This window comes from Triturus cristatus, chromosome 3_2, assembly GCF_964204655.1.
Source record: "Triturus cristatus chromosome 3_2, aTriCri1.1, whole genome shotgun sequence".
NCBI lineage: Eukaryota > Metazoa > Chordata > Amphibia > Caudata > Salamandridae > Triturus > Triturus cristatus.
In genome coordinates this window covers 409366472-409380832 of record NC_140584.1, presented here as the reverse complement: position 1 = coordinate 409380832, position 14361 = coordinate 409366472, and the positions used below count along the sequence as shown (strand labels likewise).

Here is a 14361-nt window from a genome sequence, read left to right as displayed (position 1 = left end):
TAAAACATAACTTTTAAAGAAGAATGACAATTCTAATATTTATATCAAAAATCACCATATACATCCCCTCTCAAACTCATATCTCACCTTTAAAATTAGTTAGTTGAGAAAGAAATGTGGCACTCAAACAGCAGATTATCAGAGTCAGAATCTCAGAGCTGTACACCTCTCTCCTCCCACCAGAACCAGTAAATGGCAATGTTTCCCTCAATTTTTTCACACATATACATGTTAATTACAAATCTCAGTGCTTCCAACATTTTTTCAAATGAAATCACACATTTCTATTGGTTGAAAACCAACCCCTTTCCAAATGAACCCTTCCCCCAACATGACTTCTGCCTGCTACCATAGCAACAGGTCATGGAACACTGGTGTGAGCAGAGAGGTCAGAAGTTCAGCACACAATGTTTAAAATCCAAAGAGCAAGAGTGCTTGACTGTTCAAACCTAACAGCAAATCCAAACTAATGTTCTGTTAGAACACATTTTTCACAACCAATGCAAAACATGCTTTTATAATTGTAAACATACAGCCTAGTTTTTAGTGTAGAATGGTTTGAAACAGCCAATGAGTTCTTTTCATTAAAAAAATATGTATGCCTCCATTTTACAACTGTCTTTTATTTCATATTGCCATTCTACTGAAAGACACCTCCTGAGTGCATCCAGATCTCCTTGAAAGATGTTCACAGTGTGGATTGTAGGTCACAGCTATGTCTTCTGGAGTGAAAAGTATGCAGAAAAAAGAGGTATGGTGAGAGACCTTGCTTTGCCAAATGTAGACATTAAATGGATTGGTCAGAGAAGGTTAAAGTGACACCAATTAATGCCTTTGGTGAAAACCTTTCTACATCCCCCACAGTCTAAACTTATTATTGTGCACTGTGGTGGAAATGACCTAGGCACTTTAACTGGGGTAGGTCTGGAAATGCTTGTTAAGGACACCTTTGTGCAATTGATGTCGCTTTTTCCTCAATCTGCCTTAGTATATTCTAATATATGCCAAAGGTAAAAGTGGAACTGGTCCAACCAATTTTGTCCACAGATTGACAAAGCAAGAAAGCACGTCAATAAATCTATTTCTGCTTTCCTCAGAGACTATGGTATGGGTTCTATATACCACAACAACTTGCGTTACAACATGCAAGGCATTTATAGAAGTGACGGTGTACATTTCACTGATGAAGGCAACAGAGTCTTCCTCTTGAACTTTAGACTCTGCATCGGTACTTACTTGTAGGTACCACAAAAAAAACACTTCATAAACACAACGGCTCTTTTTAGAGCCCCCTAATATCTAAACACTTAAATTTGATTTTTACGTCTATTTTTTTTCTGCCGTGCGCGTACGGTAAGCTTACCGTACACGCACCCTGCGAAAATTTAAATGTATTTTTCATACTTTTGGGACCTTCTTGGACCCCCTGACAAACGCTAGGGGGTCTGCAACTCTCTTCGTTGCCCCCTTTTCACATTCTCCTCCTTTGTTTATCAGTGTGAGACACACAAAATGGCGGCCGACACTTCCTGATTTCGACCGATTCGAATGTTTACAGTCATGTAACTACCAATCAGAATTAAGCTCGCGCACGGCAGCGTGCGCGTACGGTAAGCTTACTGTACGCGCTCGGAGTGCGCTTATAGATATATATATTGATTTAAATGCTATTTTCTCAGGAAATACTGAACAGATTTACACCAGACCTGCAAAAGGCACATCCCTGACCTGAGGACTACCTCTCTGCCAAATTTCAAGTAATTCTGTTCAGCCGTTCGGGCTGTAGCTTGGACTAAAGGTCCTATGGAAAAATGCATGGAGAAAACACGTTTTGGGACCCCCCTTTTTCTCAGCCCCCGCTTGACGAATCCCCCCAAGACTTTCAGGGTAGGAGCGGAGCGGAGCACCCCACCTATTTTGAAAATTTCGCGAGGATTCGTCAATCGGCGCCAAAGTTATTCAAAATAGAATGTTGCGGATTTCCTATGGAAACACGGTCCTAACTATAACTATCTACTGGCGACCGCCAGTAGATAATATTTATACATATATATATATATATATATATATATATATATATATATACACATAAATATACAAAGGTGATATCTGATATGTGGGTTAGAGTATAACAGACAGACATGAATAAATATATGACTGTGCTTACCTGTTTCACTACCACCAGCCTTTGAGAAAGAAGTTTGGATCTTCGAAACGCGTCAGGCGTATGTGGTGTACAGCTGCTCAAGGTATCAGCAGGCGATGGTACCTGTACCTAATAAAGGACTTGAAGTCAGTGCCGGTGTTAGAGTGCTTCTCACTGTTCGGGCAGTTGTAGCGTTATATTTTGGCGGCAGCCCCGCCGCCGAGAAGCACCACCCCGGGAACCCAGGGAGCCGTCGGAGTTGTGATTTTACAGATCCGATATGCGGAGCACCGACACCAGGATAAAGGTACCCCACCTGCTGAGGCTCATCTACGGGCTTGCAATCTTCCGGCAGAACATTTGGCCCTCTCGAATGGGACTTCCACTCCCATAACACTCTGCGCTGTCTCATACATAGCTATCAATCACATGATGCGCAATGATGTGGATTTAAGTGTGGCGAGAACCCTGACTGTGCTTACCTGTTTCACTACCACCAGCCTTTGAGAAAGAAGTTTGGATCTTCGAAACGCGTCAGGCGTATGTGGTGTACAGCTGCTCAAGGTATCAGCAGGCGATGGTACCTGTACCTAATAAAGGACTTGAAGTCAGTGCCGGTGTTAGAGTGCTTCTCACTGTTCGGGCAGTTGTAGCGTTATATATATATATATTACCTACTGGCGGTCGCCAGTAGGTAGTTATAGTTAGGACCACGTTTCCATAGGAAATCCGCAACATTCTATTTTGAATAACTTTGGCGCCGGTTGACGAATCTTCACGAATTTTTCAAAATAGGTGGGGCGCTACGCTCCGCTCCTACCCTGAAAGTCTCGGGGGGATTCGTCAAGCGGGGGCTGAGATAAAAGGGGGGTCCCAAAACGCGTTTTTCCCATGCATTTTTCCATAGGACCTTTAGACACAGCTACAGCCCGAACGGCTGAACAGAATTACTTGAAATTTGGCAGAGAGGTAGTCCTCAGGTCAAGGAAGTGCCTTTTGTAGGTTTGGTGTAAATCTGTTCAGTAGATTCTGAGAAAATAGCCTTTAAATCAATATATATATCTGAGCCAGCTTACGGTGCGCTTACGGTGCGCTTACCGTACGCGTACGGTGACGTGCGCGAGCGCGATTCTGATTGGCCCTTAGATCTTAGTAAACATTCGAATCGGTCGAAACCAGGAAGAGGAGGCCGCCATTTTCTCTCTCGCACTCTGACAGGGGGTTGAAAAACAAAGCCCCAAAACATGTAAAGGGGCTGTTTAGACAGCTCCCAAGCACCTAGCCATGTCCATGGAGTCCCCAACGATCCCCCAAGGGAAAAAAGGCAATTTTAATTTTGTCGAAAATTTCGCCGATTACGCTTACGTTAATAAATTAAAAAAAAAAAAAAAAAAAAAACTTTCCACACTCTCCCAACCGCGTGTGCAAAAGGTGCCCGAAGGGCAACTTTTGTGCAGGGCTTATAAGCCATAAAACTAACACATATTTTACCTATCACAGCGATGCTCATCATATTTCCTCCATGTGCGCACGGTGCGCGAAGCGCATCGTGCGTTCATGGCCCATGTAGCGTAACGTGGGCACGTGGTGCGCGAAGCGCACCGCGTGCTCACTGTGCGCGCACGGTGCGCGAAGCGCACCGTGCGCGCAGGGAACGAACTGCGTTAAGTGGGCGCGCACGCCACAAATGGCGTAAAGTAACTTAGCATTTAAAAAAACGTACAAATTCACTGAAAAAACCATAGGTTTCACACACGTTATAGTGTGGAAATATGGATTTTCCTGGTCAGTTATGTCCCCTATCTTGGACCCCAACGGTTCTATGTGCATGTTACAAGTACATGAATGTTCCCTCCAGTTCCAGTTATGAAGACGCAAACACATGTGCGTCCACCGTTAACATGTCCTCTTTCAGATCCGCCATGAATGGGCCGGATATTCCATTCCTAAGTACAAAAGGCCACCGCCTTTATATGGTTCACTTATGCTATTTTTCAGTCCAGGCAAGTAGGCCCTGATTCTGTCATCAAGCTTTTCCTTCTTTCTGCCTCTGAAGCTCCAGTCTGAGTCTGCATCTGTGACCATGAACTTTGTCTCATTCCCTGCGCGGCTCACGATGCCTGACATCAGCTTGCTGCCTGCCAAGAACTGTATTTCACCTTCGAAATTATCTGCTCCGCTCCCTGCCCAATGCATTCCTGTCTAGTAGTTTAAGTAAACATTCTGCCAGCTACCAAGCAAAGGCCCGGCTTCTCTGTCTTCATGCAAGTAATTCATAGCCCTGTTACTATGGAAGATTCCTGCCCTCACATCTAGTGTAGACACTTAGACGCTTGTACACGCACTAACAGTCAGTATAGTCAGTATAGAATAAGATTCTACTCTAAGAGACCTCTCTTTTGGATAAACATAGTTCTTTAAACATAGGATGTTAGATATGATTTGGGATTAGGTTGACTTGACCCTCCAGACTTCTGTCGCCACATGTAGAGCTAAATGTCAAGTCCCCTTCACCCCCTAGTTGCACGTCAATCACACGTCATGCTGCTGTGCGCGCATCTCTGCCAAGTATTTCTGCTGACATTACGAAATTATTTCATAGGTCCACCCATATGTGACATCACAACCAATGACGTTTCCTTGTTACACCCAATTACGCCTCCTTCAGCTACGCATGTAAAATGTTATCTTTGCTATCAATTGTTACGCCTCTTGCATTGGCTTCACTGTAATGCCTATTGTATAAAAGTGAATAATTATCAATAATGTATGTACTTCACTTCCTGAACCTTCGTGGTGATGGAACCTGGAGCAACCGATTATAATCGACCATTGGAATAAAGCCCATTCCGAACCTCTAATACCACGGATTCTGCCTCTTATTTACTGAGCTAATTTATTATGTTTCTGTATCAAATTAAGTCCCGGTAATTAAATTATTTACCACAATAGTTAGGAATTAGCATTTAAAAAACCTTGCAAATTCACTGAAAAAACCATAGGTTTCACACATGTTATAGTTAGCTGGACATTTTACTGATGATAAACCAATGAAATTCCCCCGTTATAGTTACTGTAGGCAACTATAACTCACGCGACCGTAATCCTCTGCTGATGACATATGTGTCTTTATGAAAAAAAAATATTTGTAATATATGTATAGCTAAAATTTAATGGAAGAAGACATGGGCAAATAAGTGTCTAAATACAGTATTAGCATCAGCAGAGGATGAGTAATTTCCTCTGTGGTTTGTCCATAGAGGCATGTTTGGACCAATTGTTGTTCATACTATATTACACCCAGGTCCGCTTGACGTTTTCTGGGTTACCCCATTAGTCTGTAATGGCACAAATACATATGCAAAAAGAACAATTGATTGACAGAATGCAGAACAATGTCATACATTCACCCCAGTACAGAGATCTTGGCCTAAATCCGTTGTTTTTTGCTCCCCATGCCATTCCGAACATTCTTTTAGCATTTTTCTCCCCGAGTGGGACGGGTATGCCCGGACGTGGGTCCCGTGCTCTCCATGCCACTGGAATCAAGCTATCCTGGCTGATGATGGGTTAAACTCCGAAACCAGTCCCAGGATGCTTGTTTCCGATCCAGGGAGGACCTGGCCTGGCAGTTCGGTTTGGACTGTTCCCATGAGGCACCGGGTCAAGACTGATTTACATATGCCTGGGTCTAAACTGGGGAGGCATGGTGAGCAAAAGAACGATGGTTTAACCCAGATCTCTTGACTGGGGGTGAATGTTTGATTTGCTCTGCATTCCGTCCATCATCTGTGTATCTTTTGCTTTCTCGTCCTAAGTGCGCCGGATATGGCCAGATGTGGGTCCCAGGCTCACTGTGCCACTGTATTCAAGGTAGCCTGGCTCATATGGGGTGATGCCCCGAAACCGGTACCAGGATGCCTATTTGCGTTCCAGGGAGGACCTGGCTTCGCAGTTCGGGCTGGACTGTTCCCATGAGGCACAGGGTCAAGACTGTTTTCCTTATGGCTGGGTCTAAACTGGGGTGGCATGGTGAGCAAAAGAACAATGGATTTAACCCAGATCTCTTGACTGGAGATGAATGTTTGATTTGATTTGCATTCTGTCCATCATCTGTGTCTTTTGCTCTCTCGCCGTAAGTGTGCCGGACGTGGGTCCCGGGGTCACTGTGCCACTGGATTCAAGCTAGCCTGGTTGATGAGGATTGATGCCCCGAAACCGGTACCAGGATGCTTGTTTCAGGTCCAAGGAGGATCCAGCCTGTCAGTTCGGGCTGGACTGTTCCCATGAGGCACAGGGTCAAGAATGATTTGCATATGGCTGGGTCTAAACTGGGGTGGCATGGTGAGCAAAAGAACTATGGATTTAACCCATATCTCTTGACTGGGGGTGAATGTTTGATTTGCTCTGCATTCCGTCCATCATCTGTGTGTCTTTTTTGCTTTCTCGCCCTAATTGCGCTGGGTATGCCCAGACGTGGGTCCCGGGCTCACTGTGCCACTGGATTCAAGCTAGCCTGGCTGATGAGGGATGATGCTCTGAAACCGGTCCAAAAATGCTTGTTTCCGGTCCAGGGAGGACCTGGCTTGCAAGTTCGGGCTGGACTGTTCCCATGAAGCACAGGGTCAAGACTGATTTGCATATGGCTGGGTCTAAACTGGGGTGGCATGGTAAGCAAAAGAACAATGGATTTAACCCAGATGAACAAGCATTAGTCAGGGTGAAGGCTCTGGAGAGGTCTCATTAGTCGAACAGGCTACTATAAAAAATCTCTTTGGATGAGGTTTTTTTTTTCCAATAAACATGTTTTTATTATGATTAGTGCAGTAATCAAGGGACAGGGAAACAGTTCCGTTGAATTGTGGAGTGCAGAGCTATCCATTTGCACTACAGAACCAAGGTATTAACAATAATCATCACCCAATCGCAGGAAATCAACTTTGCCTTTTATTACAATTGAACAATAAAAGGTACACCAGATTAAAGCAAGCAGTAACAGTGTGCAAGTACAGTAATAGTCTTCCAATAACGGAAACAACACCCCCATCCACGTCCTCAAAACAATTGTGGGCGGTAGAGATAGGGCACAGTAGAGCGGCAAAAAAGGAGGCCCAAGGGGGTGGTCCGGGAGGGAGAGGGGGGAGGGCCACAAACCACTGCAGCAACCTCCGACCCATGATCCACGCTGCAATCAGACACAGCCATGAACATGCCCAGCTCTCAAGTCTGCACTCGAACCCTCCAGAGGGGAAGATCCTGTCTCTGGGTTATGAGAAACATCCGGGGTATCGTATTTCGGCATCTACACCTCCCTTAAGCTATCCAACATGTCTGCCCATCCATCGGTCTAAATCCCATTCCACCTGTTCATTTCTGCGACCACGTTAACTTCCTCTGTCTCCACCACTACATCCCGGAGGTTCTTCTTAGTTAAGCATTCTTGATTGTTTTGTCATGGTAAATTACAGACTGGATTTTTAGGGGTGATCTCGCTATTCCAGTGAAAATTGCAGACTGGATTTGTTAGGGATGAGCTCCTTAATCAAGTCTACGCTTGTGGCGATCAGTGAAGCTCCTATGAAGATGCAAATGTTACTTACTGAAGTCATTAACAGCCCTCCCACCTCTTTGATCTCTCCTTTTGTAAATGGCAAGTACATATTCCGTTTACATTCTACATTATTTCCTCAAAAATAACTGCCAGTAGAAGGCACTGTGGGATATGGAAGTACTGTGCATGTTTACAGCTGTACAGTCAACCTATCGGGCTTCTTTTTTCTTCATGTACTTTTTTTCCATCTAGGGTTTTGGCGAATTCCTTTATTGCCAAGTTGCTAGACCTCTGGCTTTCATTGTGCTGTGGCAGATTCTCTGATTTATCGATTAGATCTGTAAAAAGCATTTGAATAACATTGTAATATTTAAACAGCATTAAAATCATCCTCTGTTGTCTACTTGCAGGTATGTAACATTGTCGCAGGTCAACGATGTATCAAGAAGCTGACAGACAATCAAACATCAACGATGATCAAAGCAACAGCCAGATCCGCCCCAGACAGGCAAGAGGAGATCAGTCGATTAGTGAGTTTGTGACGTATTCGTACTTGTTGAAAGTGGCAGGTCTTGAGGCCCCAGTAATCCCAGTGAACTAGAAAAGCTGTATTTTATTTAATGGAATGGTGTTCAGGGCCGGACTGGCCGTAGCGGGCACCGGGTAATTCCCCGGTGCACCGCACGGGTGGGGGCCGTTTTTGTTACAGGGCCGTTTTTGCAGCATAGCTGCAAAATCGGCCCTGTAACAAAATCGGTAGAAAACCGGCCCTGGCAAAGAGCTCGGCGGCACCCCCAAGCCTCAGGGGAGCCGGCCGAGCACTTTGCCAGGGCCGGTTTTGGTTCTCAGTCCGGCCCTGATGGTGTTGTAGATGTTGGCCACGTAAAGAGCATTGCGGGTGTAAATGTGATGTGGATATACCTTAGCTAGACCACGAACAGTCCATTTGAACAGCATAACTGTTCTCTGTGCACTGCAAAATGGGGCCAGTAGAAACATTCTTTAGACATTCTGGTACAAACCTTCCCTGCTCTTGGATCATGCGCAGTACCAACGCAAAAACCCGTACAGTGTGTAAACATTATGCTCGTACCTACTAACACAGGTTTGTCTAGGGATCCTATATTGCACAAAATACAGCTGAAGCCAAAGGAGTCCAGCATATATCCAATGCAGCTGAGCACTCTCCAGCGCCTACAAAAGGCAAGATTTTTACATTACCTTTGTCTGCTTAAAAACAAAACATGTTCCAAAACTAAATTAAAAGAACCTGTAAGCTCAGTCTGCTTTAACATTAAAAGAGCTAAAAAAAAAAATTAAGCATTCTATCACTTTAAAGATTCCTGTGGCTTCCGTAAGTTGCGTTACGGAATGAAAAATTTCCTAGCTATTGTAATGGAAAGTTTCAATTCTATTAAGGACACTTAGGCAACTATTATGCAGTACTTTCTTAACTTTATTATATAGCGGCCATATTAAAACCCCAACAAAGACTTAATTTTTCATAAACAAATAAGTCAACAGTTCAACATTAAAAGTATCTAATCAATGCTGTCGGGGACCACTTAATAGTCCTTCTCTGTTGCTGCCTCCTCTTTCTTCATGCTACAGAAATTAAATAATATAGCCTTCAGTCTTTTTTAGATCCATCGGATCCTGAAAAAAAGAAAAAGAGATGCGAGTAAACTTCCACACTTGCGACTTTGTAAAAGGTTATACAAGTCTTTGAAAAAGAAATATTGACACAATATAAATCCATCACAAAGACCGTTTGTACCCAAAAATGGAATGCACAGTAGTACACACCTGTGCGCAAGAATCCAGTGATTGGCTGGGCGTAGTTAAAGGAAGCAGCCTCGCCTCCGTGTCCTTAATAGAATTGAAACTTTCCATTACGATAAGTAGGAAATGTTTCATTCTATGTCAGGACCAAAGGCAAGAATTATGCTGGTTTAAAGTTTAAAGGATTTAGTTGAGAATAACTCTGAGGCTGTTGGTCCTCATGGTCTCCTGCATCCTGCTTGTGGACCATGCCAGATGGCACATGCAGCCTATGCAGTGGGACCTGAAGTTCCAATGGGCACAGCATTGGGAAAATCTCGCTGACCTGGTTCAGATATTGGAGGGCACCGTGAAAGACCTGCAGTGGTGGCTAACAAACCGCGATTGAGTTCAAGGCAGACCCCTCTCCCTTCTCCACCCAGATCTCACAGTAGTGATGGATGCATCTCTTGGGTGGGGCGGCCATCTGGGAGAGGTGGAGATCAGAAGACTCTGGTTTCCAGCGGAATCTAGGCTCCATATCAACCTGTTGGAGCTTTGGTCGGTCCGATTGACACTGAAAGCCTTTTTACCATTCATTAAGGGAAGGCTAATTCAGGTGTTCACAGACTACACTACCGCCATGTGGTACTTCAGAAAACTGGGATGTAGGGTCCAACAGGGCATTTCCCTGGTGGTTCAACATTTGACCGGTTCTCTGGATGCCAGAGCGGAAGCACTCAGCCGACGGTGCCTTGCGGATCACGAGTGGCGCCTTCATCTGAAAGTGGCACAACTCTTTCAGCGGGCGGTGGGGAGAGCCTTGCTTAGATCTTTTTTGCCTCAGAAAAGAATGCACAATGTCAGCAGTTTTGCACGTTGGAGTTTCCACTGCGGCTCTCGATCGGCGACGCTTACTGTCGTGAGTAGAGCTCAGGCCTCTTGAACACCTTTCCGCCCACACCACTCCTGCTCAGAATGCTCAAGAAGATCAGGAGCGACCGGGCACAAGTCGTTCTTGTGGCTCCGGACTGGGCATGGAGAGTCTGGTATCCCGAGCCTCTGGCAAAGAGCATCGATGCTCCGATCAGGATACCCCGTCGGGAGGATCTCCTGTCGCAGCAGCAGGGGAAGGTTCTCCACTCGAACCTGTCCACTCTCCGCCTCCTTGCGTGGAGATTGAGCGGTGACAATTGACAGCTTTTGACCTTCCTGCCAAAGTTTGCAAAGTTATCCTGGCAACCAGGCGTCCCTCCACGAAGACGGTATATACCTGCTGATGTAACACATTTTTTAAATATTGTACAGAAAGGTCTATTGACCCTTTGTTTGCCTCCTTGTCAGATGTTCTGTTTATTCCTTCCGTGGCCCAGCAGGGCTCTGCTCTGGGCACTTTGAAGGCTGTCTTTCGGCTCTATCTGCTTTTCTTCAGCTGCCAGATCAGCCATCACTTTCCAAATCCCCTCTTGTGCAGAGATTCTTGAAGGGATTAACCCACTTGTTTCCCCCTTCCCCTTATGTCACAGTGGGACCTTAATTTGGTCCTAACCTTTTCGATATTGCACCGTTTGAGCCGTTGCACAACTGTCCTCTGCGACTGCTCACTATTAAAGCAGCCTTATTGGTGGCAATTACCTCTGCCAAGGGGGTGAGCGAACTACAGACAATGTCCTCACAGACTCCTTACCTGACCGTCTTTCCAAACAAAGTAGTACTCCAGACTAGGGCATCTTTTCTGCCTAAGGTGGTAACACCCTGCCATCTGGGAAAGTCTGTTACTCTGCCCACTTTCTATGTACCTCAGGACCCAAAAAGAGCGTTATCGTTCTGCCTTGATCACACCAAAGAGTTCCGGGTGGATGACCAACTCTCTATAGGGTATGTGGGGGCAAAGAAGGGGCGTGCTGTTTAGAAGAGGATCGTATCACGCTGGGTTATCCTCTGTATTAAAATATGTTAAGCCTTAGCAAATAAACAGTCTCCTGAAGGCCTTGGGGCCGATTCCACCAGGGAGAAGGGCGCCACCACAGCCTTCCAGCATGGTGTTCCAGTTACTGATATACGTCAAGCGGCCACGTGGGCGTCTCGGCACACGTTCGCCAGACACTTTTGCCTGGATTCTCATGTTTGCAGGGAGGGCCTGTTTAGCCGCTCTGCCTTGCAGGATTTTTTGGTCTAAAGCTTTTACCGCGGTCCCACCTCCGGCGACGGTATTGCTTGGGTATCTGTTCAAAGATCAGGAATCTGCGGCTATAGGTCTCTATCAGATGGACAAGTTACTTACCTTCGGTAATTCCTTATCTGGTAGAGACATAGTCTAGCTGCAGATTCCTTTCCGATCCACCCATCCTCCCAGCACTACGGAATTATTTTTAGTGTCAGGGCTGTTACCTTTCAGGGCTGTAGTTGTCTTTTTTAACACACCATTGTCAGTCACTTTGTGGCTCTGACCTTCTGGCGTGGAAAGTCATGAAAAGTACTGACGTCAGTGCGCCGTTGTTGCAGTTATATTGACGAGTCGGATGTCACGACGACAAACACAACACCGACGATGTCACGCAGAGTCGACCTACGCCATCTACCGGCATGCAAGGGTTCTGCTTTTAAAAATCTTCTGGGTCCAGCCTGACCCCTGGAAGTTCAAAGGTAAGGAATCTGCAGCTAGACTATGTCTCCACCAGATAAGGCGTTACTGAAGGTAAGTAACTTGTCCTTTTCTTCCATTGATTTCGGAGGCCAGAATCAGGTCTATTGGCATGTATGGGACTTGCAATTGTGCTGCTGCAGGATCAGATATGAGAAATGCAAATATACGTTTTTCCTCACCTGACAGGAAGGAGCACAGAGGAAGCGCTATGGCAGTCAGATAGAGCGTGACAAATGTGCATTCGCCTGCAGGAGCAGGTTACTGACAGTGCATACTCCAAGTCGCACAAAACTAGTCCTTGTCAATTGAAGCCCACAGAGGAATCTGGTTTTTCTATGCAGAAAACGGGGGCAGGAGACTAACCTTGAAATCGGTAGCTTCCTGCCTGAATCGGGAGGGTTGGCATGTATGGGTCTGTGGGGTGTCCTGGGGACTGCTGAACGCCAACGCAGGAGCCAAGGGGGAAGTCAGTATTAATCCCTCCACCAAAAACTGTCACCCTACAACAATGCTGATATTGGTTTGAGGCACTCCGAGCTGGAGATGGTGGCTCCTGTTACACCTGACGCAACGCTTCAGAGACTGGGATCACATGCTTCTGAAGAACCTACTAAACACATTTGAGGGGTGATCAAAGAAGACTCTTCTACCCCTCCCACCCCCATTGACTAACTTAGTGAAGGGTGCCATTTTGAGGGGATTGGGCCCACCCTGAAGAATGGCGTCCCATCCTTCATTCCCACTGTGCATGGATCGGCATTAATGGCGGCTGCCTGGGAGTGAGCCGAGCAACAGTGGGGTAGCGGTGGGTAATGACCCCGTCCAAAGCAGCGCAGGGATCTCGCTGACTTTCATACGTGAGAACGTCACAAGGAAAACGCTCGGATGGAACTTATCATGGCTCCAACCAATTATCTGAAGCCACTGTGTTGAGACTTGGGAGACTGTGTTTTTCAAGAAACATTGTGATAAACATAGTGATTGGATACAACTGCTTAGTATTTTTGGACTTGAGACACACTTTGATGAAAAGCAAAAAGATTATCAGGTTGATTGATTACATAAGAGTCATACAGGACTACTAGAGAGCCTTGAGGAAGCCCCGCTGGGGCAAAACGTGCGTCGGCTGTTGTATTTGACAAAGAAAACAATAAACTGGAATGATCTACAGATGCGTTGCCATCCAATGATGTTGAACTAATTATGTTTTTGAAATGTGCTTAATGCATTAGAGGATGAAAGTAATATACATATGTTGTGCTCTGGTGTCATCGCTTTAACAGGGATCTTAATGTGAAGGCTTGTTGCATTATTGGTACAAAACTGTAGATGACTTGGTGAGGTGAGTAGGAGGGCATTAGACTGTTAAGGGGTTTATCGGTCCACTTAAGAAGGCAGCCCATTTTTACAATCTCTCCCATATTGCTACGAGAGTTTAGACCTTTTTGAGCCCTCCTAGCCATGTGAGCGCCCCTGCGAAGAGCCCCACTCACTATACTCCAGTACTGCTAAAATCCAATGCTTCCCCACATGATTAGGGATATCTGTGAATATTCTTCCAGGTGCCTTAGGAGGACCCTTTGCCTGATTCTTTAATGTTTTGCTTGTTAAATTCCGTGCTTATTGTATATTGGTTGATTTCGCCACAAGGTGGGGGACTGTTTTTTAGGGATGGGGACGGGCGTTTGCAGTTTTTACCCAGTACTGTTCATCAAGGACCCATATGCCATACCACGCCTTAGTTTATCTAATATATCCCCGATCTGCGGCAGCAATTTACATGACAGGTCAGGAATGGCAAAAATCTATCTATATACAAAGTTAATATAAGATTGGTAACACTTGATGTGCAGGGATTGAACTTGCCAATTAAACGCAGGGTGTTAAAATAACTTCATAACAAAGAATTTGACATAGCATTATTACAGAAGACACATTTCTTTAAAGAAGACACGCCACACTAAAACTCTACTGGTTTCCCAGACAGTATCACTTGCAAGTGTCAAATAAAATGAAGGGCTTAACAATTCTGTTGAGGAGAGACTTAGACTTTCGTCTTAATACTCAAACACAAGACCATGAGAGTAGACTCCTGGACAATAGAGGTACAATGCAAAATAGAATGTTTGCACTGTTTTCCATCTATGGTCCCAACAATGCCTTTGATCAACTTCTGTTCCCTGCCATTCAAACTGTCACACAAAGGCTAGCTACTTCTATATTCTTTCTTGTGTAAGTCATTTGTAATTTAATTAT

General features: G+C 45.2%; 1 protein-coding gene and 1 long non-coding RNA gene across 2 annotated transcripts in view; one reads left to right on the top strand and one right to left on the bottom strand.

Moving 5' to 3' along the window:
• The window catches only part of LOC146857451 (protein argonaute-3), a 1089759-nt gene that overhangs the window by 657132 nt on the left and 418266 nt on the right, over positions 1–14361 (top strand). Inside the window, exon 9 of the mRNA XM_085647972.1 lies at positions 8108–8227. Coding sequence (XP_085504098.1) covers positions 8108–8227 — 120 coding nt within the window. The remainder of the gene's footprint in view (positions 1–8107; positions 8228–14361) is intronic.
• Positions 8298–14361, bottom strand: part of LOC146857452 (uncharacterized) — a 64814-nt gene continuing 58750 nt past the window's right edge. The window contains exon 3 of the long non-coding RNA XR_014979908.1: positions 8298–9353. This is a non-coding gene — a long non-coding RNA (uncharacterized LOC146857452). The remainder of the gene's footprint in view (positions 9354–14361) is intronic.